Raw genomic sequence first — 27,410 nt, forward strand, 5'->3', positions numbered from 1 at the left:
CGATCATGACATTTCATGACGTTATGTATGTATAAAGTATTACAGAATTATTGACCCTCACAAAGATCTGTGTGTGTGTGTGTGTGTGTGTGTGTGTGTGTGTGTGTGTGTGTGTTAAAGTGACTCTAGAAGTCAAGCCTTTACGTTGTACGGAGAAAGCACACGAACACAAGCTTTGATCTGGAGTCGTTGGAGCTCGTAGGCAAAGCCCAGACTTCATGATGGGATTGTGTTGATCTTCTTATCGGAAATTCAATTAGCTCAGTCAGTTCCGTATCGCTCCGTCAGAACACCATTTCCATAATGATGGCACAGTGTTCCTGAAATGTTTTTAATGTCTGTCTGAGTGACACCACCGTAATGAACCGGCTCAGATTTTTCCATTTTTGTGGTATCGCCTGAACACTTTGCTACTGGGGGGGAGACGGATGGAGACACGTCCTGTTCTGGCCACCTATCATCTTGCACCTCAGTCTATAATAGCTGATCATGTAATAGCTGTTTTCATGGATGGTCTTGAGAGATTAATATTATAATATTTTTCATTCTCATTCTTTTTATTTCCTACATGTTCTTTAAGCCTCCCTGTCTCACTCTGTCAGTTGTAATTCTTGACACTCTTCTTGCAAACCTGATTAAGCAAAAAAAAAGTACATTATTTCAGTTCTGCATGTACTGGATTTCCCCTGCTGTCACTTCTTCATGTCATCGGATCAGCCAGTGGATGTGCATCATCCAGCGACTGCACAAGCTCTTACACACAGTTGTCCAGTCCTTCAGCTGGACTCCCACTTGGAAAACTGCACAGAATCCTTTGGCTGGACTACAGAGCTCTGCTCTGGGGGAAAGGGGCGTCGATGTTGTAATGAGGTGGCTGGCAGGTAGTTGCGGGCTGCTAATGTGTTGCTGTGTTCCTGGTGTGTTTGCAGTGTTCTCGTGATGTTAGCAGAGTGTTTGTCTAATAATGAATGCTAGGGGGTAGCTGTACATTAGGGGATGAGTGTTTGGACTCCATACCTCCTCCCTGCTGCTCTGAGGACAGGAAGTTTGTGACGCTGCCAGAAGTTTACAGAAGATTTTTATTGTATTTATTTTTTGTGCGCTTTTGCACAGTCAAGAATTATTTGTCTAATGTTGTCCATATGTTTTGTTGTAGACGAGCGAGAGGCAGTGCAAAAGAAGACCTTCACTAAATGGGTGAACTCTCATTTGGGCCGCGTGACCTGCCGCATCGGCGACCTCTACACTGACCTGCGTGATGGACGCATGCTCATCCGCCTGCTGGAGGTCCTGTCCGGGGAGCAGCTGGTCCGTAAAACCTCTTTCTTTCTTTCCTCCTCGCTTCCTTGTGTTTTTCTCGCTTACTTGCTTAATGAACAGAGACCATGTGGCCTGGAGATATTTCTTCCTGAGTCAGGCCTTGGTGAGCCAGGCAAAAGTAATAGAATATGCTGTTCTGGTCAGGGTTATGGTGGAGGCGAGGAAATTTTGCCATTTAATCAAGAAATGTGAAAGTTTGAGGAGAGTCCCCATTAACTGTTTGGTCAAGCTTGTGCTTCGTTGGTGACGTGAGCTTTTCTTTTTCTGACAAGTTAGGCCTTATCAGGGCTCTTAGATTTGTAAACTCAAAATCTATAGAAACCGAATGAGAACTGCTGGTGTCTTCCTCTTGTAAGTCGCTTTGGATAAAAGCGTCTGCTAAGTAAAGTAAAATAAAGTAAAATGACTTGTTTTTTTTTTTTGTCTTTCATACATGCCATGTGAGATTTTGCCCGCTTTTCCTCTTTTCCTTCCCTTATACCTTCTGATCCATCTGTTGCAAAGTAAACTTTCATCCCCACTTTCTCTTTCATCAAACTGTTTCATCCCTCACAACAGAACTTCTTTCTTACTGTACCTCACATTTTTTCCATCTGACATTGCTTTGCTTACATTTATGTTTTTCTTTCTTGTCCTCTCACTCTTCCACTTTTTCCTTCCAAGTAGATGCACAGTTTTAATAGCATTTCTGATATAGTCATTTTAATTTCCCATCAGCCCAAACCCACGAAGGGCCGCATGCGGATTCACTGCCTGGAGAACGTGGATAAAGCTCTGCAGTTCCTGAAGGAGCAGAAGGTCCATCTAGAGAACATGGGCTCTCACGACATAGTTGACGGCAATCACCGCCTGACACTGGGCCTCATCTGGACCATTATTCTCCGATTCCAGGTACCAGGGAATTTTTTTGCCTGTTTTGTCAGGTTGTTTAAAGAGATTTGCTTTGTAAAATGTATTTGTTTGTCTGCAGTTCCTGTACTTGTTGTACCATTTGATGTATAATGCATTAAAACACCTTTACTTTTGGCACCACCAGTGATGATGAAATACCTTCCCCCATCAAACCAATTTCTGATTCTGTGACATCTGTCAAAGAAATGTGGATGCTCATGTGGAATTCATAAATCTCCTCCCCTACTGTTAACTCACTCACACTTTAAATTTTGCTTTATTAATGGCCCTGTCTGCACTGTCTGTGATCACTGTCTGTGACTAGTTTTAGGATTATATGTTATGGATTATTGCCACTCAGTCCAGATTACATGAAGTAGCGGTTTCGCCTTGTCCCTGTAGTTTGCTTTTTTTTTTAATGTTTTGCTCCACATCACCACAGATACAGCAGGGATTTTGCTGCATGGCTTCACTGTCAGGGATCCCAGTTATCTCTGCATTTCCCCTAAAGTGGAGAAAGATCTAATTATAGTGATGTGCGATATTGTGTGATTGTGTTTATGTTGATATTACATGAACATTGAGATTAGAATTGCCTTTTGCAATTTTGTCATCTTATCGCGAGGGACGTAATTACAGTTTGTGTTAGAGATGGCCTGCTTTTGACTTTGCTCAAAAGTCAAATTTGATTGCAAATAGCTTGGATATTATAATCACAATGAGAAGAAAGGAATGTAATTTTGGGTGAATGACTGTAGTGTTGAGGGCATGTTTTATCAAAAATCATTAAGTATTATTCTCATGTTATATTTTGTGACATCTGCTGTCATGTTGACAGGTACTATTGGAGATTAATCCTAGCATGGCAATTTCAGTGGAAGGTTTGGAAAGTGTAATATTATTGGAAAGTATTGAGTGTTATATCATATAGTAGGTGTAATATAAAACAATCTCATATGCCTGCGTAAAAAAAATCAAAATCTCCAAATCCAATTGTTTTGTTCTCCCTCTGGGTGAATTGAAGTGATGGAGATGGAAAAGAAGGTGGTAGGATAGGAGCAATGCCAGGACCTTTAAAACACCACCTGTGTATAGAGTGGATCAGTGTGGTTCTTGTGTTGACCTATTCATGATATTAGAGGAGTGACTGTAGGGCATGTTATGATTCAAGCCTCCTCTCTGGGTGGTTAATAGTCCTGCCGGTGTTCTCCTCAGATCCAGGACATCAGTGTGGAGACAGAGGACAACAAGGAGAAGAAGTCAGCCAAAGATGCCCTGCTGCTTTGGTGTCAGATGAAGACTGCTGGGTAGTTTTTTTTTAATAATGAATGAATTAAGAATATATATGATCGTTTTTGAACCCAGATTACCTCTGCACATTCCTATTGAGGACATTTGGTGTTTCCTATAGACACACACACCATTTTAAATTAATACCTGCTCTTTAATATTAGCCTTCTTTCAAGAATCGTCTATGGCAAAAACCAATTATACTCAAAAACAAAACAAAGGCCTATATATCTCTTTTATATAATAAAGTAAAATATCCTTATTTTTGTAATTAAGACCAGAAAGATGTCCTCTTATTCATTGAAAATCTCTTTTTTTTGTGGATATTTGATATTTGAACAAGGACACACATTCTGAGTTAATGGTTAATCGCCTGACTTGTTCCTGCAGATATCAGAATGTCAATGTGCACAATTTCACCACAAGCTGGAGGGATGGCCTAGCGTTCAACGCCATCGTGCACAAACACAGGTAAAGCGATCAATACCACAGGCACGCAGACACACACACACATTGAGCTACCTTACTGGTTTGTACTGCACCAAACAAGGAAATATCTAGTTATCACTTCAGGCCAGAGACTGAAGTGTCACAAACACACATACATACACTCCTGGGACCTACACACACACACACACACACACACACACACACACACACACACACACACCTACTTAAGCACCCATTTGCTGGCATGTTAATACATGTGCACACACACACACACACACACACACACTTGTGGACGCATAGAGCCAAAGGGGCTCTCAGAAAGCAGGTGTGTGTCATAAAACCCAAAATTATCAGGGCCTTTAAACTATAGGAAACACAGTTTGTAGACACATTGTTATTCCAAGCCATAACAATTATTTCGAGCTGCTTGAGATTTTGGTTCATTTTGAGCTAGTGGCCAGGAAAAGTCCTTCATTTTTGGCTATAATTGGTCTATACATGTTGTGTGCAGCATTCTCACACCCCTCTCTTATCTCATTCTTTTCTCCATTCAATCTCAATGCAGTCCTACCCTAAATGGATAAAAAAAGGCAAAAAAAAATAGGTTGACCTACATAGAATAGTATCACACCCCCCCCCTCCTCATAGTCACACACTTTCTCTCTGCAGTCAGCTTAGTATTGACTTACTGCCCTCTGGTGTTCGACCTTGAGTTCACCATTTAGGATCCAGCATAGAAGAACCATAATTTCCTTTAGTTGACAGCAGAGGGAAACACTGAAAGGGAGTCAAAATTCTGAATCTTTACTTAGTGTTAACAGCAGTTTTGGGTCCTAAAACATACTGCCTGTGGCATGACTGAGCCACATTATTCTTGCCTTGCTTCGAACAGCATTACATTTAATGAAAAAACAGTGACAGTACTTTTTATGTGTACATTCTGGTTCTTATTGTTTCTAATGTGTATTAAATGCTCTGTGTACTCCCTCCCCCTCTCTCCATCTCCTTCAGGCCAGACGTGATAGAGTTTGACAATCTGAAACGCTCCAATGCTCACTATAACCTGCAAAACGCTTTCAATGTGGCAGAAAAGGAACTAGGACTCACCAAACTGCTCGACCCAGAAGGTGGGCCTACAGACCTAGCTAGAGCACATAAATTGGACCTAATCTTGTGACTAGTGGCCTATTTTTCACTTTTAAATCAATTGCAGGTATATGTAGGCCTGTGTGCATGGTTTGAGGTGTCTAGTGTGTGTGTGTCAGTTTGGTGTGTTAATGTCTGTTCTCCTTCTGTGCAGATGTTAATGTGGACCAGCCTGATGAGAAATCAATCATCACATATGTGGCTACATACTACCACTACTTCTCCAAGATGAAGGCTCTGGCTGTAGAGGGCAAGAGGATTGGCAAGGTGTGTGTGATTGATTGTGTGTATGTGTGTGTATATGGTATGGCCCTTTCAGTCCTCCTGTGACTCACAGATAACTGGTTAAATTAACAGTCATTCCAGATCATTCAAGAGGTCTACAAGACTTCGACAGATATTTTAATATGACTGGTGGCAAAACAAAATGCAAGACCCAGTGAAAGAAAATTTAAGGCCATTAGAATTTACAATGACAGATCCTTTATGTGATGAACTGATAAAGGAAACAGGAACCCAGTCTTACTCTGAATTCTTACTTTCCTGGTAATAAACCGTCATAATCAGGCAATTTTCCTCCTGTAGGTGTTGGACTATGCCATTGAGGCAGACCAGCTTATAGAGAAATACGAGACCCTGGCGTCAGAGCTGCTGCATTGGATTGAACAGACCATTGTTACGCTGAATGACCGGCAGTTGGCCAACTCCCTCAGCGCTGTGCAAAACCAGCTGCAGGCCTTCAACACCTACCGCACAGTGGAGAAACCCCCCAAGTGAGTGCTATAGACACACAAAATATGAATAAAAATAGCATGGTATTTGTGTGATTTATTCAACTTGCGTTTTGCATTGCAGGTTCACAGAGAAAGGCAACTTGGAGGTTCTGCTTTTCACCATTCAGAGCAAGATGAGGGCCAACAACCAGAAGGTGTACATGCCCAGAGAGGGAAAACTAATCTCTGACATCAACAAGGTACGATGAAGAGAACACACCACACATGCAAAAACACACACACTTTTAAACATATGCAAAAACATGCAAATGGAGATTCTCCACTGCCCCAACCCTGGTTGTGACATTTTTCACCATTGTCCATATATTTCCCCATATGCAGAGACAGCCTATGGAATATTGATTTGTCACACTCTCCAGTGACTGCCACAGGAATCCTGACAAATCGATAGAACAGGCGGTCGTACATACTGTAACAGCACCATCAGAATAAAAAGACATGCTGAGGTTTTCTTAAAGTGTGGTCCTTTCGTTTTTAATCTTTCTGTTTCCTTTGGGTTATTCTTACCATGTACGTTTCATGCTTCAAAAGGGAAAAGGTCAAATTCTATGTCAAATTCGTATTTTTCTATGTAACGCTAATATCATAAGATTTTTTCATTGGCTAATGCCCACACGTTCTCTGCCTTTTGCAAACATGCAAAGCAATTGCTGGGCATGCAAGATCCACTTAGACAAAGCATTTACATTTACAGCATTTGTCAGACGCCCTTATCCAGAGCAACTTACAATCAGTAGTTACAGGGACAGTCTCCCTGGAGCAATTTAGGGTTAAGTGTCTTGCTCAGGGACACAATGGTAGTAAGTGGGATTCGAACCCGGGTCTTCTGGTTCATAGGCGAGTGTGTTACCCACTAGGCTACTACCACCCAAGCAGTCAAGTCTGAAGACTAAATAACTTGAGTGCTCTTCATATTCCTCTGTGGTTTTATGACCCGTCTGGCCCAACGGCAATCCCTGTCATCCTAAGTGTGTTCATCTCATCAGCTGCAGAGCATGACCGGTTGTTATTCTTGGATTTCATTTGGATTTGCTTCTCTGTGCTGTGATTGGCTGAGCAGGCATGGGAGCGGCTGGAGAAGGCGGAGCATGAGCGTGAGCTGGCCCTGAGGAATGAGCTCATTCGCCAGGAGAAGCTTGAGATGCTGGCAGCGAGGTTCGACCGCAAAGCTGCCATGAGAGAGACATGGCTGAGTGAGAACCAGCGCCTTGTCTCCCAGGTAACGCACCCAGCTGCCACTGTGAATGCAATGAATATTTCTGGTTATGAAAATTTTAACAAATATACAAAAAAAGGCTATCCTTGTTGATTTCTTAATTTTTTTCAGCCATCTTAAATTAGACAATGGTGATTGGTCTTGAAAGAAATCCTGTGTTTGAGCACTGTTCAGGTGCCTGTTCGGGTGCCTTTTTTGAAGCTGTTGAATCAGTAGAAGCTGTTTATTCTATTTGGATTAGATTCTTAAAATTTTCATTCATCACACACTCCATAGCCTACATAGATTATTAGTCTCCATAATAATAACAACAACACTGAAGGTCATTTTGAGGATTTATATGTTCATTGACTGACCTTCAGTTTTCACTGTCGCAAAGTCTCATCGTGTATCTTGCATTTAAGCAGTGTGATAGAAAGATTAAAACCCAGCAGCCATCTGTATATACAGCATCAATATTCATTCATGCCCATCATGGTGTCCCCTCTAGTGCTGATGCCGAGTAATATCAAAAACCAGACACCGACGTGACAAAAACATAAAGCCTGTCTCCAAATGAACACTGTCTTACCGCCATTAGTCATGTAATTGTCAGTGCTGGCAGGTTCACAGGAGGTTAGAAGTGAAGGGAACACATTTACCTGTGTTTACAACACCGTTGTTCATCTCTGTTTCAGTTTAAAGGCATTTATATTGCGATTGAACTGGAAGATTGAACTGACTTGAATAACACTTTGCCCAAAATAATATATGAATGTGATAATTAGCAGGTCTGTTACACGGTAAACAGTTTGTTCAAGCTCCTTTGCCAGAAGTCCATGATCTGCTGAACCCTGTTTTCCCTCTTACTCTCAGGACAACTTTGGCCTGGACCTAGGAGCAGTGGAGGCAGCAACTCGTAAGCACGAGGCCATTGAAACGGACATCGTGGCGTATGGCGGACGAGTGACAGCCGTTGAAGCTGTGGCGCGGGAGTTGGAGGCAGAGAGTTACCACGACGTCAGGCGCGTTCTGGCTAGACGGGACAACGTCCTCAGACTCTGGGAGTATCTGAAGGAGCTGCTGGCTGCCCGCAGGGAGAGGCTTCAGGCCCACAGAGATCTGCAGAGGCTGCTCCAGGAAATGCGATACATCATGGACTGGATGGGAGACATGAAGGTAACAGTTATAAACAGGTGTTTTCATGTCTGTATTTTAATTTTAAGATTTCTTCTGCCATTGAAGTAGTGTTGACTGTTGCGTTGTTACCGAGTTGAGAGGTCAGTAGTTTCATCCCATTTTGTTCACTCTGTTCTGTGATTGAAAAATGTGTTTGTGTGTGTGTGCCCTGCCCTGCAAGTGTTCCTAGGATGCGACCCTGAGTGGTAGAAGGAAACTGTTGTTCGGAGAATAAGTATGCCTGTCCCCCTGCAGGGCCGACTGCAGTCTCAGGACAGTGGGAAACACCTGCATGACGTGGAGGACCTGTTGCAGACACACACTCTGGTGGAGGCTGACATCTCAGCCCAGGCAGAAAGAGTGAGGGCCGTACAAGCTTCTGCTCAGCGCTTCACCTCTGAGGATCAGCGTGAGTTTGCTCGCTCACACACACTCTCACACTTCAAGTGCCATAACACACAACTTTACATTTAACATAATATCTAACTTTGTGAAGTGTTGGCCCAGAATTAAGCTTTGCTTTTTATGTGAAAGAATTTTAAGGTAGAAGTTGTTAATAATAATTGCATGCAAGATATCGCCATCTGCTGTTAAAGCATTATTTTTACCCAAATAAAGTGAGTAAACATAAATAACAGAAAATAATTTATGAACACTTTCACTTTTTTTTTTTTCTCCAAACCATTTATCAATGTCTCCTTCCTCTGTAGCATATAAACCATGTGAGCCGGCTCTGGTAAATGAGAAGGTATCGTTGCTTGGCCATGCATACGAGGAACTGGGACGCCTGGCTTCATCACGACGCGTCCGTCTGGAGGACTCGCGGCGGCTCTGGCAGTTCCTCTGGGAGATGGGGGAGGAGTCTGCGTGGATTCGGGAGCAAGAGCAGATCCTGGCCAATGCCGACTGTGGTCGTGACCTGTCGTCTGCCCTGCACCTCCTCAGTAAGCACGAGGCATTCCGTGATGAAATGGCAGCCCGCTATGGTCCACTTGGAAACAGCATCGCCGCTGGCGAGCAGCTTGTTAATGAGGGACATTTTGGAACGCAAGAAGTGACGGAGAGGATCACTGACGTCCGATCACAGTGGTCTCACCTGGAGGAGGTGAGGATGGTGGGATATGCTGAATGGGTGAAAATTTTATTAAAGAAGGAAGGGACAGGAAGGCAGATAAAGAAATGATGCCTTCATAATTGAAATTAGGAATCATGTTGGATTCGGAAGAAGTGGAGGATGAGAAAGGACTGGATTGGTTAGGAATTGGCCTATGTTGGTAAAGCCTGTGCTTTAAAATCTGGCACGGTTTCTCTTTATTCACCTCCAGGCATCCAAACTTCGAGAGCAGCACCTGAAGGAGTCTGTTGCCTTACATCAGTTTCAGACAGACGCCAACGACATGGAGGCCTGGATACTGGAGACTCTCAGACAGGTAAAACTACAGCAATCATGGTGTTCAGTTTTTCAGAACAACAAACAACACTGTCCTTAAAATTAAAGGACAGAAATAAAGTGCCATCCTGTGCCAGCATTATAGTCTATACATGTATATAGTCTGTATATGATTTTGAAAAGAAAAATGTTCATACCTGACATTGTTATAACCGACAGCTCTGAAATGGTGTGTGTTGTTTTGTGTGTGTGTCTGTGTGTGGCTACAGGTGTCAAGTCAAGAGGTCGGTCATGATGAGTTCTCTACTCAGACACTGGCACGTAAGCAGAGGGAAGTTGAAGAGGAAATCCAGAGTCATCGATCGCTCATCGACTCCCTTCATGAACAGGCCCTGACTCTGCCTGAGGCCTACACACATTCCCCACAGGTACACACACTTACACACATCGTCAGGCTCATGCATAATTACACTCTTGTCACTGACACATGCAGATGTATATGTTCCTATTAGGACTTTAACTTAAATTTTTTCAGATAGACTTTATTGATAAGTCGAAATCCCAGTCATAAACTTTGCATTTGACATCTGTCATTTTCTGTCCCTTCAAAAATATATGTATAAAAACAATGCTGTATGTTAATGCTGTAACATACACACTGGCAGTAGTAGTACACACTGTGTGTCATTGTTATTACCCCAGGAGACCATACTCCAGTCATGCTTACTGAAACACGTTATAATACTATGAAGTACACCAGTGTCTCTGTCGTTTCCTTCTATTTAGTCCCCTCTGGTAGAAATAATACAAGCTGGGCAGATCCCTGTAGCAGACTGAGGAAATGGAAGAAGTGTTTACCCTCCGTACTCCCCGTATTATCCACCATTTCCTTCTCCCAGCGCACCTCACATGGTTAATAATGATCCTGAATGACAAAGAGCGGCATGCGTCATATTCGGTTCCATGCGGGACAGGGTTTAGCTGCGCATTCCACTGGGAGGGGTTTTCACACTGCTACATCTTTAGGTGTTTAGCAAGATGTCCGACCACCTTCCGTCGTGGAGCCAAGAAGAAAAAAAATGCTAACACATGACCTCTGTCTCAGGTGGAGGGTCGTCTGCCTGCGATAGAGCAGCGTTATGAAGAGCTGGAGTCTTTGTCTTCGACACGCAGACAGGCGCTAGAAGGAGCTCTGGCCCTGTACCGCATGTACAGTGAGGCCGGGGCCTGCCAGCTGTGGGTGGAGGAGAAGGAGCAGTGGCTCCATGGTATGGAGATCCCCACCAAACTGGAGGACCTGGAGGTGGTGCAGCAGAGGTGAGGGAAGGATGGATGGTGTGACAAGTTCATGCCGAGGAAAGAAAAAAAGTCCTGGTCCTTTGCCACTTGGTTGGTGTTTCAAGTTCTTGTTTTCTCCAGGTTTGAGACTCTAGAGCCTGAGATGAACAATTTGGCCACTCGCGTCTCAGACGTCAACCAGGTGGCTGAGCAGCTTCTATCTTCGGACAACCGCAACAAAGAGCAGATCAATGAGACGCAGAATCAGCTTAATAACAGGTCTGTGTACCCACATACTCACCAAATAATATGTCATATACTCTTAGAAAAACTATGCACTCTGCCCCCACAATACTGCTACTACTGCTCTGATACCACCCACATCTTTTCAGGTGGGTGGAGTTCCAGCAACTGGCTGGCCAGAAGAAGCAGGCCCTGGAGTCGGCCCTCAACATCCAGAACTACCACCTGGAATGCAATGAGATCCAGACATGGATGAAGGAGAAGACGAAAGTGATAGAGTCCACACAGGGCCTGGGCAATGACTTGGCTGGGGTGATGGCACTACAACGGAAACTGACTGGCATGGAGAGAGACCTGGAGGCCATACAGGTACTAGGCATGCACTTAGACTTGGATGCAATGGATAATTTACAAAAATGCACAAAAAAGGATAAACAGTGGATGGAAATGCCAGGATGAAAATTCATATTTGACAAAGCTAGTAAATAAACAGGGCATAGAACTGAAGAGTTTAAAGTGAGTTTATGGTTTTTGTACTGGCCACATGCCACTTAAACATTAGAATGTGCCGACTTTATATTTTCCATTGTCTGGTTTCTGTTAACTGTGACAGAAATGTGTCACTGCTAACGCCTTGAACTTTTTACAGGGTAAGCTGGATGACCTGAAGAAAGAGGCTAAGAAGCTGGCAGAGGAGCACCCTGACCAGGCACAAGAGATCCAGGCTCGCCTTGGGGAGATCCAGGAGGTCTGGGAGGAGCTCTATGCTACCATGAAGAAGCGTGAGGAGTCTTTGGGAGAGGCATCAAAACTGCAGGGCTTCCTGCGAGACCTTGACGATTTCCAGTCCTGGTTGTCACGCACACAGACAGCAGTTGCATCAGAGGATATCCCAACATCACTGGCGGAGGCAGAGCGGCTGCTTACCCAGCATGAAGGTATCAAGAACGAGGTGGACAACTACCGCGAGGATTACGAGAAGATGAGGGCCACTGGTGCAGAGGTCACCCAGGGCCAGACCGATGCCCAACACATGTTCCTTGCCCAGAGGCTTCAGGCATTGGACACAGGCTGGCATGAACTGCGTCGTATGTGGGAGAACCGCCACAGCCTGCTGGCCCAGGCATTTGACTTCCAGACGTTCCTCAGAGATGCCAAGCAGGCTGAGGGCTTCCTCAACAGCCAGGTAAGGGGCTGGAAGAGAGCCATAGATAAAAGCACAGAAATAGTTCTATGTTTGTCTGGGATATTTTATTTGATCCTTTATTTTCTCAAAAATATTTTTACTGTACCTTTCTCTCTATATTTTATCATTACTCACTTTATTCATTACCTTTATGCATTTATTCTTTTCTGAACAGCTATTTGTTGTGTTCTCTCTGTAGGAGTATGTACTCTCCCATACTGAAATGCCATCCAGTCTGCAGGGAGCAGTGGAGGCCATCAAAAAACATGAGGACTTCATGACTACCATGGAGGCCAGTGAGGAGAAGATCAGTGGTGTGGTGGAAGCAGGGCGACGCCTTGTTTCAGATGGAAATGCCAATGCTGACAAGATCCTGGAGAAGGCTGACTCCATTCAGGAGAGGTGAGGAGCCAATGATTTATTGAAAAAGTGGAAATTGCTCCCCAGTCTTAAGTAAATTAGAAAAACAATAGCAACACTCTCTGACTCCATCACTTGCCATAATCACTTAGTCCTATAACTCTGTGTCATGGCTACTGGAGCCCACCCCAGGACACTGGGTGCAGTTTACCCAGGGTTGGGTTAAAAAAACATTAGACTAATTGTCATAATTGATTAACTTAGTAGAAATATTGGTAAATTGTTCTTACATTGTTGACATATGGTCCTATTAGTACTGCAGGGTTTAAACCCGGGCTCTTTGTTTTTTAGGCATCAGAAAAATAAGGAGACGGCCAGTGAGCTCTTATCCAAACTGAAGGACAACAGAGAGCTCCAGCACTTCCTGCAGGATGGCCAGGAGGTAAGACATTATATGCAGATATGGAGATTAGAACACAGCATAACATCCCAGATGATCTAGCACTGTGTTGATATTGAGACAATTACATGTTATGACATTATTTGTACAGTAAACTACATAATAATTTCTGTCTTAATTTTTTTGCCCTGCTCCTCTTTCTTGACAGCTTACTCTATGGATCAATGAAAAGATGTTGACAGCCCAAGACATGTCTTATGATGAGGCCAGGAACCTGCATAGCAAGTGGCAGAAGCACCAAGCCTTCATGGCTGAGCTGGGCTCCAACAAGGACTGGCTGGACAAGATTGATAAGGTACCTTATGCCTCACTGTAGGATCTTTTGAGAGGAGTGAGTTTTTTAAGCATTTGTGAATGCAATTAGCATGCATATTATCATAAGTCTTTTGCCATATTTTTTGTGAATTTAAACCAGTTTCTTCTAACTCAATCCTTCAATGTGACTTTATCTTTCTCAGGAGGGACAGGCACTGGTGAGTGAGAAACCGGAACTGGAGCCAGTTGTGAAACAGACACGGGAAGGTCTGCAGAAACAGTGGGAAGAGTTAGAGAACACCACGCGTACCAAGGCCCAGTGCTTGTTTGATGCCAACCGGGCTGAGCTCTTCACCCAGAGCTGCTCTGCCCTCGACACCTGGCTCCAGAACCTCTCCTCCCAGCTCCAGAGTGATGACTTTGGCAAGGACCTCACAAGTGTCAATATACTACTGAAGAAGCACCAGGTGTGTGAATTTAGTAGACCACAGTGGAGTTGGACAAAGTGGAATCATAATATGATGTGCCCTTCTTTTTCTCACTTCTTAATTATCTAAAATGTCTGGTTTTCATGCATATTGCAGTTGCTTGAGCACCAAATGGACGTACGTGAGAAGGAGGTCCAGTCATTGCAGTCACAGGCACTGGCCCTGTCCCAGGAAGATGCTGGGATTATGGAGGTAGATGGGCAGCAGCAACGTGTATCAGAGAGTTTCTCTCAGCTCCAGGAACCCCTGCGCCTGAGGCGGCAACAGCTGCTTGCATCAAAAGAGGCACACCAATTTAACAGAGACTTGGAGGATGAAATCGTGAGTTTCTGTTCTGATGTGCTAATTTATCACTTTAAACAAGTCATTTCTTGTTAAATGCCATTTTTGTCATTTCAATGCCATTTGAAATATAAGAGTTTATATAATTCTTATTTTATTATTCTTTTGCAAATTGAGATCACTTGAAATTCATTGTCTGAAATAGTCTTTTTTTGGTATTTTCTGTTTCTCTGTCAGTTGTGGGTGAAAGAAAGAATGCCTTTGGCTACTTCTACAGACCATGGCAAAGACCTACCTTGTGTGCAGCTTCTCATTAAGAAGAACCAGGTAAAGGAGAAGCTGCCAGAAGAGAACCTTCCCTTTTAAGGACTTGATTCCTTCTTCTGTCCTGTTCCCTTGTACTTTCCGTTTGCTTTTTTCATCCTTGACATCCTTTTCCTCTCTTTCTCATCAGACTCTGCAGAAGGAGATCCAGGGCCACCAGCCTCGCATTGATGATATTCAGGCCCATGGGCAGAGCATGGCTCCCAGTCAGGAAGGGGAGGTTGATGGGGAGAGGTCTGCTGCACTAGACGGACGCTTAGCAGAACTCAGGGAGCTCTGGGCGCAGCTGATCTCTGAGACGGACCAGCGGCATACGCGATTGGCCGAAGCACACCGTGCACAGCAGTTTTATGCAGATGCAGCAGAGGCTGAAGCCTGGATGGGTGAACAGGAGTTACACATGATGTCAGAAGAAAAAGCCAAGGTGTGTTTTCGAAAGTTTAAGAAGTTCCAACTATCCATTATGAATAAGAATAATTTTGTGTGCCTGTTTGTCCGCTTCAGGATGAGCAAAGCGCAGTGGTGATGGTGAAGAAGCACCAGATCCTAGAACAGGCGCTTGAGGACTACGCCCAGACTGTCTACCAACTTGCCAACAGCAGCCGTCTAATGGTTACCAGTGAGCACCCAGAGAGGTAAGAGCTACAACTACAAAATATCTACCTCCATCTGCAGCATCATGTATGGTTCTCACAATTGTCCCAGTAGAAGTTGGACAATCGATGACTACAAACTCATTGTTACTGACACCCATTGCATGTGTTTACTCTGTCGTTACTACATGAATAATATGCAGTTACTCCATAATAAAAATGACCTCTGCACCGCTCTCTTTTAGTGAGAGGATAACCCTGAGGCAGGCACAAGTGGATAAGCTATACGCAGGGCTGAAAGACCTAGCTGAGGAGAGGAGAGGACGGCTGCAGGAGCGGCTCAGACTTACTCAGCTAAAGAGGGAGGTGGATGACCTGGAACAGTGGATTGCGGAGCGGGAGGTGGTGGCGGGGTCTCACGAGCTCGGACAGGACTATGAACACGTCACTGTACGTTGTCTACAAAGCGTCTATATTTTGCAAGTGAAAATCAAATATGTGTGTGTATATATTATAAAAACATTACTTTCCACTGAATATTCCAGATGTTAAGGGATAAATTTAGAGAATTTGCCCGCGACACAAGCACCATCGGGCAGGAACGTGTGGATGCAGTGAATGGCCAAGCTGATGACCTGATCGAGTCAGGCCACCCAGAGAACGCCAGCGTGGCAGAATGGAAGGACGGGCTGAATGAGGCATGGGCAGACCTGCTGGAGCTGATCGACACCCGCACACAGATGCTGGCAGCATCATACGAACTTCACCGGTTCCACCAGGATGCAAGGGAGGCGCTGGGTCGTGTACGCGAGAAACGCGAAGCGCTCAGCTCTGACCTCGGCCGTGACCTGAATACTGTCCAGCACCTACACCGGCAGCACAACACCTATGAGCATGACATTCAAGCACTCAGTGGACAGGTGAGGGGTTTCAGACGGATATGATATTTGTTCAGTGTTCTATGTGGGAATTTGTTTCAGTATTCTATTCAAAGCTATACTAAATCAGTAATATTCTTCTGAAAAGGTATTTGCACTTTTCTCTCTCTGTCATCTCAGGTGACACAGGTGCAGGACGATGCGGCACGCCTTCAGAAAGCATATGCCGGTGAGAAGGCCGACGACATCCATCGACACGAGCGGGCCGTCACCGAGGCCTGGGAGGAGCTTCTGGCGGCAGGCCAATCCAGGCGGCTCCTGCTGCTGGACACGGTGGAGAAGTTCCGCTTCTTCAACATGGTCCGTGACCTCATGCTGTGGATGGATGGGGTCAACCTGCAAATCCAGTCACACGACAGCCCCAGGTGAGGGGAAAATACAGATTTGCCATGAGCCTGACAAAATTATTCAGAGGTTCACTGTAACACTCGTGTCTGTTTTCATCGCAGGGACGTGTCTTCAGCTGGCTTGGTCATTGCCAATCATCAGGACATCAAGTCAGAAATTGAAGCCAGAGCAGACAGCTTCAATGTCTGTACTGAGATGGGCAATACCTTGATAAAGAACAACCACTATGCTGCAGATGAGGTATTTTAATTTCCTTATGGTTTTTTCCTTGATTTCACGCTCAATTTGTTTTCTAAGGAAGGTTCTTGTTTTTCCTTTGTAGATCAGAGAAAAACTGGATCAGCTGCAGGCCAAGAGGGATGAGATCAATCAGAAATGGCAGGACAAAATGGACCACTTACAGATCGGTAAGAGTGTATATATTTATTCTTTTTGCGGTTGCTTTTGCTGCCTGAGCATGTGTAACCGTGCACGTCTGCCCCCTGGTTTCTCTCAGTATTGGAGGTGCTGCAGTTCGGCAGGGATGCGTCCGTGGCGGAGTCCTGGCTTGCGGGCCAGGAGCCGCTGGTCCGAGCAGCTGAGCTTGGCGCCAACGTTGACGAGGTGGAAAGCCTCATCAAACGTCACGAGGCCTTCGAGAAACTCGCTGCCGGATGGGAGGAGCGCTTCGTACAGCTGGAGAAGCTCACCACGGTGAGGCGCAACACACAAGCGACATGAAGAGATTGTGTTCCTGTGATTGACTTATCTGTTGTTTATACACATTTTGCTTAACACCAGTCTTTCCCTGCTCTCAGCTGGAGGCACAGGAGATCCAGAGGAGGAGGGAGGAGGAGGAGAGAGCGCGACGACCCCCAACACCTCCACCTGCAGAGTTGATGGAGGAGTCAGAGCGTGAAAGCATGGTTAATGAATCTGCTGCCAGGTAATCTCCCACAGACTATACCTCACATTGCCAGAGCTTTATTGCCTTCAGTATATTCCTTCAAATTATTTACTCCCTTGCTGTCATTTCACAGAACAAGTTTGGACCAAACTACACTGAACCAGTCAGTGTCTGTAAACGGAGTTCACAGCGATCAGGACACATCACAGGTGAGATACATAAAGATGCTTCTTTCAACAAACACAAGAAGGGATCAGAGACCTTTCTATCTTGAAGTGTTTCATGGTAGAAATGTTTTAATTTCTTGTTCTTCTATATGTTGTCTTTGGTCTGTTCAGTCAATGAGTAATGTGTCCAAACTAAATGGTCCCTGGTTATAAAAATATTTTCATGTTGTAATCGCATTGTGTGTGTGTATGTGTATGGCTGACAATATCCGTCTTCTAGTTGTCAAAATCAGTAATTTTGTATAACACTTTGAAAGCTAACGTCACATGTGCACACACTGACGCGCCAATTAACAAACTCTTGTTGCATTTCTGCTCCCCCCCCAGTCATTATCAGTGTCAGTATCAGAGCCCAAGAAGCCTGATCCTAAACCAGTTTCTAAGCCTGTGTCTAAACCTGTGGCACAGGAGCGTGTGAGTACCTTAGCCTGAGCGTTTAGCATTAGTGTAGCACCCATCGCTGCCTGTGCTTAGCAACCTGTGGGCTGCAGTACCCTCCCTGGCCTGCCAAAGGATGCCAGTCTGTCCCGGTCAGCTTTTGTTACACCATTGCTTGTCACTGTATTGTTTTTTTGAATGGCTTTAAATGAGTCTGTGTGGTTTTTAGCTGACTGTGGATCGCCGCATCACAGCCGCCATGCCAGCGCTGGTGAGTGCTGGTTAGCTGGTTTCAGTGGTGATGTGTCTAAAGTGTAAATAACAAAAATGAATGCTTGAGGAGAGTGAAATTTGACATGTTGTCAGATGAACAATGTTCGTTATTGGTAATAGATTAGTAAAGACTGCATGTTTGTATAATATTTGGCTGTGCAGATAGTAGGGGAGTAGTGTTTTTGTCAAGAAAGACCCCTGACGAAAAACAAAGAGCTTGCAAATAAATGAATAATGGGATGTGGCCTGATGTTGTCCAGCCCAATAAATGTAAAAATGGCACTTTATATAAAAAATATTGTTCACTATTTAACAAGGTGAAAAGCGGGACTGGGATCAACTTATGTTAATTATCACTTGTGATCATTTAAAAGCATCCTATTCCTCCTTGCAGCAAATTGCTTGTCATCCTTCTTTTCAGAGATCTTTTTCATTCATGGGTCTTTGATGGTGGAATGTTTTGTCAGTTTTGTCCATTAGTGATTGATTGGTGTTTAGGAACTCAGTTTAAACTTGTGTTTGTCGATTCTTTTATGGTTGGTTCTTTGTATATGTGTTATTTGTAAATTTTATATTCAAAAAAGGTGAAATAGTGTTGCTGCATATGTCAAAAATGTCAAACTGATCTGGCTACACTGATACTGCATACATATTACTTTATGTATGCAAACACCCTACTTTAAATCGCCTTTTATTAATCATTATTTGTTTTACTGTAGTTCTCTGTAATGAAAATGTAAATGATCATATCCACCAGCATATGTATTTAAAGCAAAGATGAGTGTGACCATTGTTGTGTTGGTGAGTGAGTGTGTTGTATTTGAGCTATTGTTTTTAGTAGATTGGTAAAATAGTCCATCGGTCCAAAGGCTTTTAGGGGTGTGAGAAATCTCAACTTCAGAATTTTTGACCTACCATCATTACCTGAAATGCAATATTGATCTCTTCTGTGGGGGCGCTTTGTAATTCTGCTGAAATTCCATGCGTATCCCGGTTTCTGTATCTGTCCCTGTGTTATCTGTGTGTGTTTCTATCTCATGTCTGTCTTATCCTCCATGTATTCCATGTCTGTCCCAGTATACCACGGCTGTCTTGCATCTTTGCTTATGTATTCCATAACACTCCCTGTTTTTTTGGTATGCCACCCACTTACACCTGCAAGGAGGTTATTGTGTGTATCTGTGTTGGTGTATGTTTTCTTGTCTGTGATTTTTTTTTTTTTTTTCTGAGCATTTTATGCTTAAGTCTCTTTGTCTTTCACCAATCCGGACAGTCTCACCAAATTAACGCAACTCTTCGGAATAAGTTGCACCGGGTAATTATCACTTATTTTGTTTTGGTGCTCTGCTTTCAGAGACCAACAGCGAAGTGTGTCTGTGTGTCTGAAGACCTAGCCAAATGTTGGTCAATTATTTAAGCAATTCATTGGTTTAAACTATCTACAGGCTTGCATTAGACTTTGGTGTTAGTTCCTTTTGAGGGCTTGGTGTGTGTGTGACGATGTCTGTTGGCCATTTTCCTGGGCAGGGTTCGGAGTCGGAGTCTGTGAACGGGCCAGGCAGAGATAGCGGACTGCCATCATCATCTCGACAGGATCCATCAGCCACATTGCCTATGAAAATAGGACAAGAGGGTGGCACTGATGCCACGGAGGGCCTGCTGTATCGCAAGCAGGAGATGGAGTCACACAACAAGAAGGCTGCCAGCAGGTGAGAGGGGACAGAGAGTGGGGAAAAAATATTTTATGAACATTAAATATACCTGATTTGTGTGGTAAAAAACTAAAAAAAACCTTTGTGTGTATGTGTGTGTGTAGATCTTGGCAGAATGTGTACTGTGTCCTTCGAAAGGGCAGTCTGGGCTTCTACAAGGACCAAAAGAGCGCCAGCAACGGCATACCCTATCATGGAGAAGTTCCCATCAGCCTCAGCGAGGCTGTCTGTGAGGTTGCCCACGATTACAAGAAGAGGAAACACGTTTTTAAGCTTCGGTAGGTGCAGGGCTGGAGCATGGAAATGATTGTGAAGGACGTGAAAAAAGAGACAAGAAGTGCAATTCTATTTCTGTGGCCGCAATTGCATGTATACTCCATGTATACTATTTGTTAGTTGAATTTCAACATACGTTCTTCAACACGAGCTGCTTAGATGATCACCTCAACCAACTTTTACCAAACAGGATTTAGTACCACTGCTGTTAACTTAACCTTCCTATTTGACTGTTAGTCTTATTATCGCATTGTTCAGCAGTTGAAATGTTTGTGTTTAGTTATAGATTTTTTAAATTCTTATACTGCTCTTTTCCCAGCCTTGGAGATGGGAAGGAGTATCTGTTCCAATCCAAGGATGAGGTGAGTAAAACTGGCCGGCTAACTCAACAGTTGGAAATGTAGTATAATATTTTTTACTTTGTGCTCCTGATAAGTGGGTGTGGCTTTAGGAGAGGTGAGAAACATGGTCTCTGTACTTATTTCCTGTGGTCATCTCTGTTTCTCAGGCTGAGATGAGCTCGTGGATTCGGGCCATCCACATCTCCATGCCGTCAAGCGGGCCTGCTGAAGGCTCCTCCCCTGCCCGTGGGCTGAGCCGGGCAATGACCATGCCTCCGATCTCACCCAGCTCAGCTGAGGGCGGCGGCGTCACAATGCGCAACAAAGATGGCAAGGAAAAGGACCGCGAGAAACGTTTCAGCTTCTTCGGCAAGAAGAAGTAAACAAGCCACGCCCTTAACAGCAACAGTGATCTACTACCGTTACTGGATGAAGAATAAACCAACTATTTGCAAATATGTGTCAATTCTTGCCACAAACTAGAATAAACAGCCCAGGGGGAGAAATGCACACTCTTGTGATGGTTCAGTGCATTCACTCTTTTTCTTTTTCTCTTTATTAGTCCTGGTCATATAGTGTATTTGAAGTGTGTGATTTTCAGATGATCTTTCTCTCAGCTTCTCTTCATTTTTTCCCTTTTCTTTTGAAACACAATGGCTGCAGCGGCATTCTAGGGCCAAACAGAGAGGACAGTTCTATCTAGTCATGCTGTTGGGTGGTTCGAGGAGGGCTCACAGCAAGTGAGAAGAGCGCAGACGTGTGTTTATTTTGCCCTGCAGGGGTTGTATTGGTTCACTACTGCTGTCAGCTACTAAAATACACCTGCATGAAAGGTGCTAATCCCATCAGTATCTCATTCTAATCTTTCCTTTCACCCATCCTTTACTCATGGTGAAGGACCATATTCAGCATTTTTGTTTTGTTAATTTCTTTTTGGTTTTGGTGTTTTTTATGAATTATAACTGTTATTATTTATCTTTATTTTTTTGCTGTTGCAGTTTTTTTTTATTAAAACATATTTAATGAAATTGTAAGTATAGATAGTACTGTTATATATATATAGACAAAAAGCAACAGTGGAGCCATGTTGGCCACAGTTTCTCTTGTTTTCTGTTTGTATTTTTCCCCCTATAGATTTAAGCAAGAGGTGTTTTTAACAAGGGAAATAAACACAGTTTTGTTTTGCAGTGAGCTTTGGGTAAATCCTTTATATTTAAAATGGTTTTATCATTTGATTTTTTTTAAATCTCATTATTTCTTTACTGTAGTGTTTTTTTTTTTTTTTTGGTGTTTTCCCTGATTTGAAGCAGAGGAGAGATTTGGTTGTGAGGGCGAGATGTGATGCTGTGGTTTGTGCTCTTATTTTGCTTGAATAGCAACAGCCATCAATGCTAAAGCTCTCAACACACATATGTGACATGTGAGAGAGTTGTGTGCTTAATGGTTATATTGTCTTTTTTCAGATATATTTTGGTTGGATATATAGTTGATGCCTGAGTTTCTAATTAAACATTCCTCTTAGCTTTTAGACTGGTTTACTATTCACTCACACACATGCTTTGCTTTCCCCTCCTGCTCATTCTTTTTCACTCTCTCTCTCTCTCTCTCCCGTATTTTATTTTCCATCTGAACCTGCAGAAGTTTTTGAAGATGGTGGCAGGGGCTGGTCTGGGTGTAAAGAGTGGCCTGCCTGAGAGATGGCACTAATAAACTTAATTTTTAAGCAGCAGGGAGGGTCTGATGATATATATGAGACTCCCATCCCTCATCCCCATACTTTGGTTTTAAAAGTATTTTGGGGGTTGTAAGTGCAAACCCCAAACTGTTATAATTTGTAGGTAAATTCAGCACCTATGGGACAAGGTGTCGTAAACCAATATTCACAGGAAGTGGCATCCAAGGTTGGGTGGCAGTCCAAAACCGGAAGAGGCGTGGCCAGTGCGGAATGAGAAAAGGAATGTTTTTGTAGAGGAGCATGCTGTTAGTTTCTACTGTATCAGGTGTGGCATGTTATAGTATTTTTGTAGGCTGATGTGAATTAATATATTTTTGCTCTTGTATTTGATGCTCTTAGGTGGGGTGGGAGGGTTGTAAGCCCTTGTACAGTGAAACCCCTTTTTCAGGAGGGAGTGGAGTATGGGACCGAGCCCCTGGTTGTTTAGTGCAAGTCACAGGATTCTCCTTTGCTTAAGTGAACAACAACTGGTAATACGAATGATACATTTATGTCCCCTTACATGAAGGTTATTCTCTATGTAGAATTCTCTATTATCTCTGGGCAATGGTCCAGATTATCTATTGCTCCAGACATCACTTCACAAAACAGAAGAAGAAGGGCCATGGTGTCTCGCAATTACCTTTGCTGACCTCGCTGATTGTACGGAGTCGTTCCCCTGCAGCATTTACATTCTATCATCTTGAGCTCAGACTGCAGAAAAACCGGGTTGGTTTGGTATCCTTCCCACCACTGCCAGACAGCAACAGTGAACAGCTCAAGGAACTTAACGTGGTGTGTCTAGCCTTGGACTATATTCATCCACACATTCACCTCTGGTAGTTTGAGGGATGGCTGCTAAGGGGGCATTTGCTGCCCCCTGCCGGTGGGTCCTGAACATTTTCCCGTTTTGTTAGGCCCAGTGAAACAAAGATTTGGCGAATGGGGAAAAAAATGGTATGAATCTGTGTGGCAATAGACAGAATCCTAGTTAAGGTTCATCAGTTGGATGAAGTCACTGACCAGCCAATCATCAGTGCTCCCCATTTCCTTCCTGTTCTTTTCTTTTCTGTTGAGCTCTTTGTGTGTTTCTCACCATCTTGTCTGTGCTCCTCTGTCTCTTTTGTATGTGACCCACCTGCCACATGCGAACGCATCTACATTTTGTCTACACAGAAGAGTGATATCGCATAATGGTGTCCCAGTCTGGGTTTGTTCATCTAGCTTTTGCAGATGAGGGGGTAAAGGAACAGGGCCAGACTGTTTTTACTCATGAAGGACACACAGTTAAAGACTGAAAGCAGTGTGTGTGTGTATGTGTGTGTCATGAGTGAGTGAGTATATATTTTTGAATGTACACATTCATTTAGGGCACCCAGGAAAAAAAAAAAAAAGACATCAAGAACATAGTTTTTTTTAATGCAATACAATTTTGGATAAGACATGGACATTATGCATACAATAAATATAGATGGACAAAAAGAAAGAAAACAATGTAGCTTCCTATTTTGAGTGTTGGACAGATATGGTAAGCTGTCTCGTGGGGACTATTTTCTCATTTTTGAAGCATTTGGTCAGGCTTTGGGCCCACCCAACTCATACTGCATTATTTTTAAAGAATGTCACTTCCTTCTTCTGTGGCCAAACTAATTCAGAGTTGTTAATGCCACTACTATAACTAATTATTATGATTATTATTGCTACTGTTATTAATACTACTGTTATTACTGCTACTTATTACTACAAACTATTACTGCTGTCCATTTTCAGGTACTTGTCTGTAATACCAGGCCTCTCCACACGAGGTCAGTGTGCAGTGTAACATTTTCATGACTGAGTCAGAACAGAAATTGTTTGTTGACTTGTGTATCTACATCTAATATTAGGAATAATAAAACATGGTTTAAAATCATTTTTACACTGTCAAACTGTTTTTATTATTATTATTTACTCTTTATAAAACATCCTTTGTACACAGAGGGTATTGGAAGGGCTGTGGGTGCTTTAGGTCACAGACCTTGACCCTGCAGATGCATGGGACTGGGAACTGCCTTGACTGATCAATCTTGTCCAATGAATGGGCTCCATTTTTTTTTATCTAATCCCTAATCTCAGCGCCTCCCCACTAAACCCCTCTGCTCTTAATCCAATAGGGAGACCTGGATGCAAATGATGCATATTAATGGCTCTGTCCGTTAAATTGGTCTGTCTGGCTGTCTGGGGCTTTGTCCTACTTTGCATATTGAATTTAGGGTACAGAGCCTTTTTATCTGTTAAATTGTTTCTCTGTTTGTCTTTTATTTCTCTGCTTTTTTTAACCTTGCTGGCTGTGTGATTTCCTTTTTGTTCTGGGGAAAGGTCCAAAACAACCAATAAAACAGGTTTAGTTACAGGTCATTGTCTAGGTCAACAAAGCCTGACTCTGCACCTTCTGCAGGGGCATCAGTTTAAACCACAACAATTCTCAATGATCTGTTTTATTATTGTTATTAGTTTAATTACATTGTATTAAATCAGTTTTTTTATTAATGTAATGACATGTATGGGTACTTAATGCCTCTGCCTAATAAACTTTGTGCTTTCAAATAATAATAGAAATATAACCCATGTGAAAAACTAACGGTCGACGTTTACCTCTTTATTCCACCTCTTTATAAATGTCAATAGCGCGTTCACGGCTGTAATGAAACCCGTTCATCAAGAGGCCCGTATCTTGGCAACCCGGGGCTGTAATACACTGCGGTGATTCCGAGACCCCCGAGCTCTGCTTTATTCCCCCCAACAAAGGCGCGGTTACCCGGCGACCGTTAAAACCCGCACCCACCAGCTCCGGCAGGACATCAGCCAGGACATGAGAAGGCTGGAGGTCAACATCTGAGCGGTGAGTTTTTAAACACATCCCTGGAAAACACGAATGTAGTTCAGCTGAACCTTACAATACTTATTTAAAATGTTTTACATTTTAAAATGTACATTTACAGCATTTATGGCATTATGGGTGATTATTATGACACACACACACACACACATAGACCATTTATCAGATGCCCTTATCCAGAGTGACTTACAATCAGTAGTTATAGGGACAGTCCCCCTGGAGCAACTCGGGGTTAAGTGTCTTGCTCAGGGACACAATGGTAGTGAGTGGGATTTGAACCTGGGGCTTCTGATTCATAGGCGCGTGTGTTACCCACTAGGCTACACACACACAATGATTTATTCACAGCCGAAGTTCCAACAATGACGTACTGTAATTGTATTTATTGTAAATTATTTGGTAGCTACAGTGTAGCCGGTGGGTTCATGTGGGGGGTTCATCGTGTCAAAGTGGGCGTGTTCACTTCCATTCTGAGCTGTTTCTGGTTTCCTCCCGTTTTGGTGTCAGTATTGAGAATGCAGAGTTAATAGAACAGAACAGCCTCACAATATTTCCGACACCTATTTCACTGTATTTCATTTTCCAGGGGTCATGGTGCAGATCAATGAGACCCGAGTCTAATTAATTCAGTGTTGTGAGGTATTTATCGCGCTTTGTGTAAAGTTGCGCTTTTGTGTTTAGTAGTTACTTCTAAATGCCCACTAAGACTATTTCTCCTTTTTGTGGGTTTCATGGGTTGTAATGGATGTAGTGCCTGGGGCGCCATCAGGATATACGGAAACAAAGAGCTACGAACAAGAAAGGTTTGCTTACTCGTTATGTTTGTCTTAGTGACAGAGACCTAATTACCCACCAAAATCTAGTTTTTGCTGTGTCATTATTTCAGGCACGAAAACACTTAAAAGTACAATCAATACGTATTCTCTGCAAGCAAATCTTCTCCAAACTTGAAACAGTCCAATCTGGCGACAAGGAGCGCAAGCTCCTAATCCTTTCTGCCCTTCCTGCGGTGTTCCCTTCATTCTTTTTTACCCGTAATACAAACGTAATCACTGTTATACTCATGCCGGGACCTTGTCCCCTACCAAACTGAACATGAAAGATAGATTATATCATCACTTATATTCAGAGAGTCTGACTGGTGAATAGCTGCAATGAAAGTATCCTTCAAAACTTGTACATGTTTACCCTTAAAGGTACAAACAGACACCATTGCCAAAAATCCAAGAATTTGCGGAACAATACCCTTATTTCTGAGAGTTTATATTGTTCACTTCTCCACTGAGGGGGGGTGGTGGCCTAGTGGGTAAGGAAGTGGATTTGTAATGGAAGGGTTGTGGGTTCGAATACCAAACCGCCAAGGTGCCCCACACACTGCTCCCCGGGTGCCTGTCATGGCTCCCCACTGCTCACCAAGGGTGATGGTTAAAAAGCAGAGGACACGTTTTGTTGCAGTGTTTCACAATGACAATCACTTCACAACGACAAAAACAATTACTTATTAATTTTTTTAACTGGGTCATGTGACTCATTGAATAAAATGAATAGTGTCCCAGCCTCAGTCACTGAATAGGACAAATGAAATAGATTTTGTGACAATGTTTACTATATTGTATCTATTTATTGTCCAAAAAGGCCATTTCAGGCCGTGTTGATGAGTGTTTTTCTCCTACATTAGAGTGCAGATCATTTTAAACTGTCACAGACATCTGGAATGTTTGTGGAGGGGGAAGGAAGAGGTAAAAACTACAATAACAGTTGGCGACAGTCCCAAGCGGCCCCTCCTAAAACAGACTCTCACACACACATCCCTGACTTCAACCAAATATGTACACACACACTGAACTGCAGGTCTCTTTCCATTGATCCTGGATTATTTGAGTGTTAATTGAATCTCTGGCTGGACGTCCTTTAAAGGGAGAGCAGCTCAGCATTTTCGGAATCTCTTTTTTTTTTTTTTTTTTTTAGCAGAACAACTCTGCGCTCCAGGTGTTGCGGATCGTGCGCCCGAACGACGAAGCGCTCCTTCATAAACCTCCTGGACATAGAGCGAGCTTTCACAATGGCCGGTCAATGTTGCTTGCCTGTGGCCCTTTGGCGACCTGCCGTGGAACAGTCCTGCCTCTGCTCTAGGTGTTCCAGATGTAACGTGAAGAGCGTATGAGATCAGGTCCTGGTCACATAATGTTATCCAACGGTGATGCAGACGTTTAGCAGATAAACACATTCGTTTCCCTTTTTTTCACAAAATCTAACTCGCCAAAGCGATTCGCAAGGGTTTCTGGATCATCACCGGTAATGTTTCAGCTTAGTTA

General features: G+C 43.4%; 1 protein-coding gene across 11 annotated transcripts in view; it reads left to right on the forward strand.

The window, feature by feature from the left end:
* LOC114793065 (spectrin beta chain, non-erythrocytic 1-like) overlaps positions 1–24,129 on the forward strand; it is a 61,543-nt gene extending 37,414 nt beyond the window's left edge. For 4 of the 11 annotated variants that reach the window (XM_028984689.1, XM_028984690.1, XM_028984691.1 and 1 more), the window contains 41 exons: positions 1,157–1,308; positions 2,038–2,211; positions 3,427–3,518; positions 3,892–3,972; positions 4,963–5,078; positions 5,252–5,364; positions 5,683–5,870; positions 5,953–6,070; positions 6,952–7,110; positions 7,963–8,265; positions 8,521–8,674; positions 8,976–9,370; positions 9,591–9,695; positions 9,925–10,083; positions 10,761–10,972; positions 11,075–11,212; positions 11,326–11,545; positions 11,826–12,362; positions 12,562–12,764; positions 13,074–13,164; positions 13,331–13,477; positions 13,641–13,904; positions 14,022–14,246; positions 14,445–14,534; positions 14,662–14,955; positions 15,036–15,166; positions 15,370–15,574; positions 15,670–16,044; positions 16,183–16,427; positions 16,512–16,650; positions 16,733–16,817; positions 16,907–17,103; positions 17,208–17,335; positions 17,430–17,505; positions 17,851–17,937; positions 18,131–18,172; positions 19,448–19,489; positions 19,702–19,883; positions 19,991–20,164; positions 20,482–20,524; positions 20,671–24,129. In XM_028984689.1, coding sequence (XP_028840522.1) covers positions 1,157–1,308; positions 2,038–2,211; positions 3,427–3,518; positions 3,892–3,972; positions 4,963–5,078; positions 5,252–5,364; positions 5,683–5,870; positions 5,953–6,070; positions 6,952–7,110; positions 7,963–8,265; positions 8,521–8,674; positions 8,976–9,370; positions 9,591–9,695; positions 9,925–10,083; positions 10,761–10,972; positions 11,075–11,212; positions 11,326–11,545; positions 11,826–12,362; positions 12,562–12,764; positions 13,074–13,164; positions 13,331–13,477; positions 13,641–13,904; positions 14,022–14,246; positions 14,445–14,534; positions 14,662–14,955; positions 15,036–15,166; positions 15,370–15,574; positions 15,670–16,044; positions 16,183–16,427; positions 16,512–16,650; positions 16,733–16,817; positions 16,907–17,103; positions 17,208–17,335; positions 17,430–17,505; positions 17,851–17,937; positions 18,131–18,172; positions 19,448–19,489; positions 19,702–19,883; positions 19,991–20,164; positions 20,482–20,524; positions 20,671–20,886 — 7,097 coding nt within the window. In that variant the 3' untranslated portion in view covers positions 20,887–24,129. The remainder of the gene's footprint in view (positions 1–1,156; positions 1,309–2,037; positions 2,212–3,426; positions 3,519–3,891; positions 3,973–4,962; positions 5,079–5,251; positions 5,365–5,682; positions 5,871–5,952; positions 6,071–6,951; positions 7,111–7,962; positions 8,266–8,520; positions 8,675–8,975; positions 9,371–9,590; positions 9,696–9,924; positions 10,084–10,760; positions 10,973–11,074; positions 11,213–11,325; positions 11,546–11,825; positions 12,363–12,561; positions 12,765–13,073; positions 13,165–13,330; positions 13,478–13,640; positions 13,905–14,021; positions 14,247–14,444; positions 14,535–14,661; positions 14,956–15,035; positions 15,167–15,369; positions 15,575–15,669; positions 16,045–16,182; positions 16,428–16,511; positions 16,651–16,732; positions 16,818–16,906; positions 17,104–17,207; positions 17,336–17,429; positions 17,506–17,850; positions 17,938–18,130; positions 18,173–19,447; positions 19,490–19,701; positions 19,884–19,990; positions 20,165–20,481; positions 20,525–20,670) is intronic. The other 7 variants (XM_028984693.1, XM_028984692.1, XM_028984696.1 and 4 more) reach the window with 7 other exon arrangements.
* Positions 24,130–27,410: the final 3,281 nt, after the last annotated feature.

The sequence above is a fragment of the Denticeps clupeoides genome, chromosome 6 (genome assembly GCF_900700375.1).
Source record: "Denticeps clupeoides chromosome 6, fDenClu1.1, whole genome shotgun sequence".
In the NCBI taxonomy this organism is placed as follows: Eukaryota; Metazoa; Chordata; class Actinopteri; order Clupeiformes; family Denticipitidae; genus Denticeps; species Denticeps clupeoides.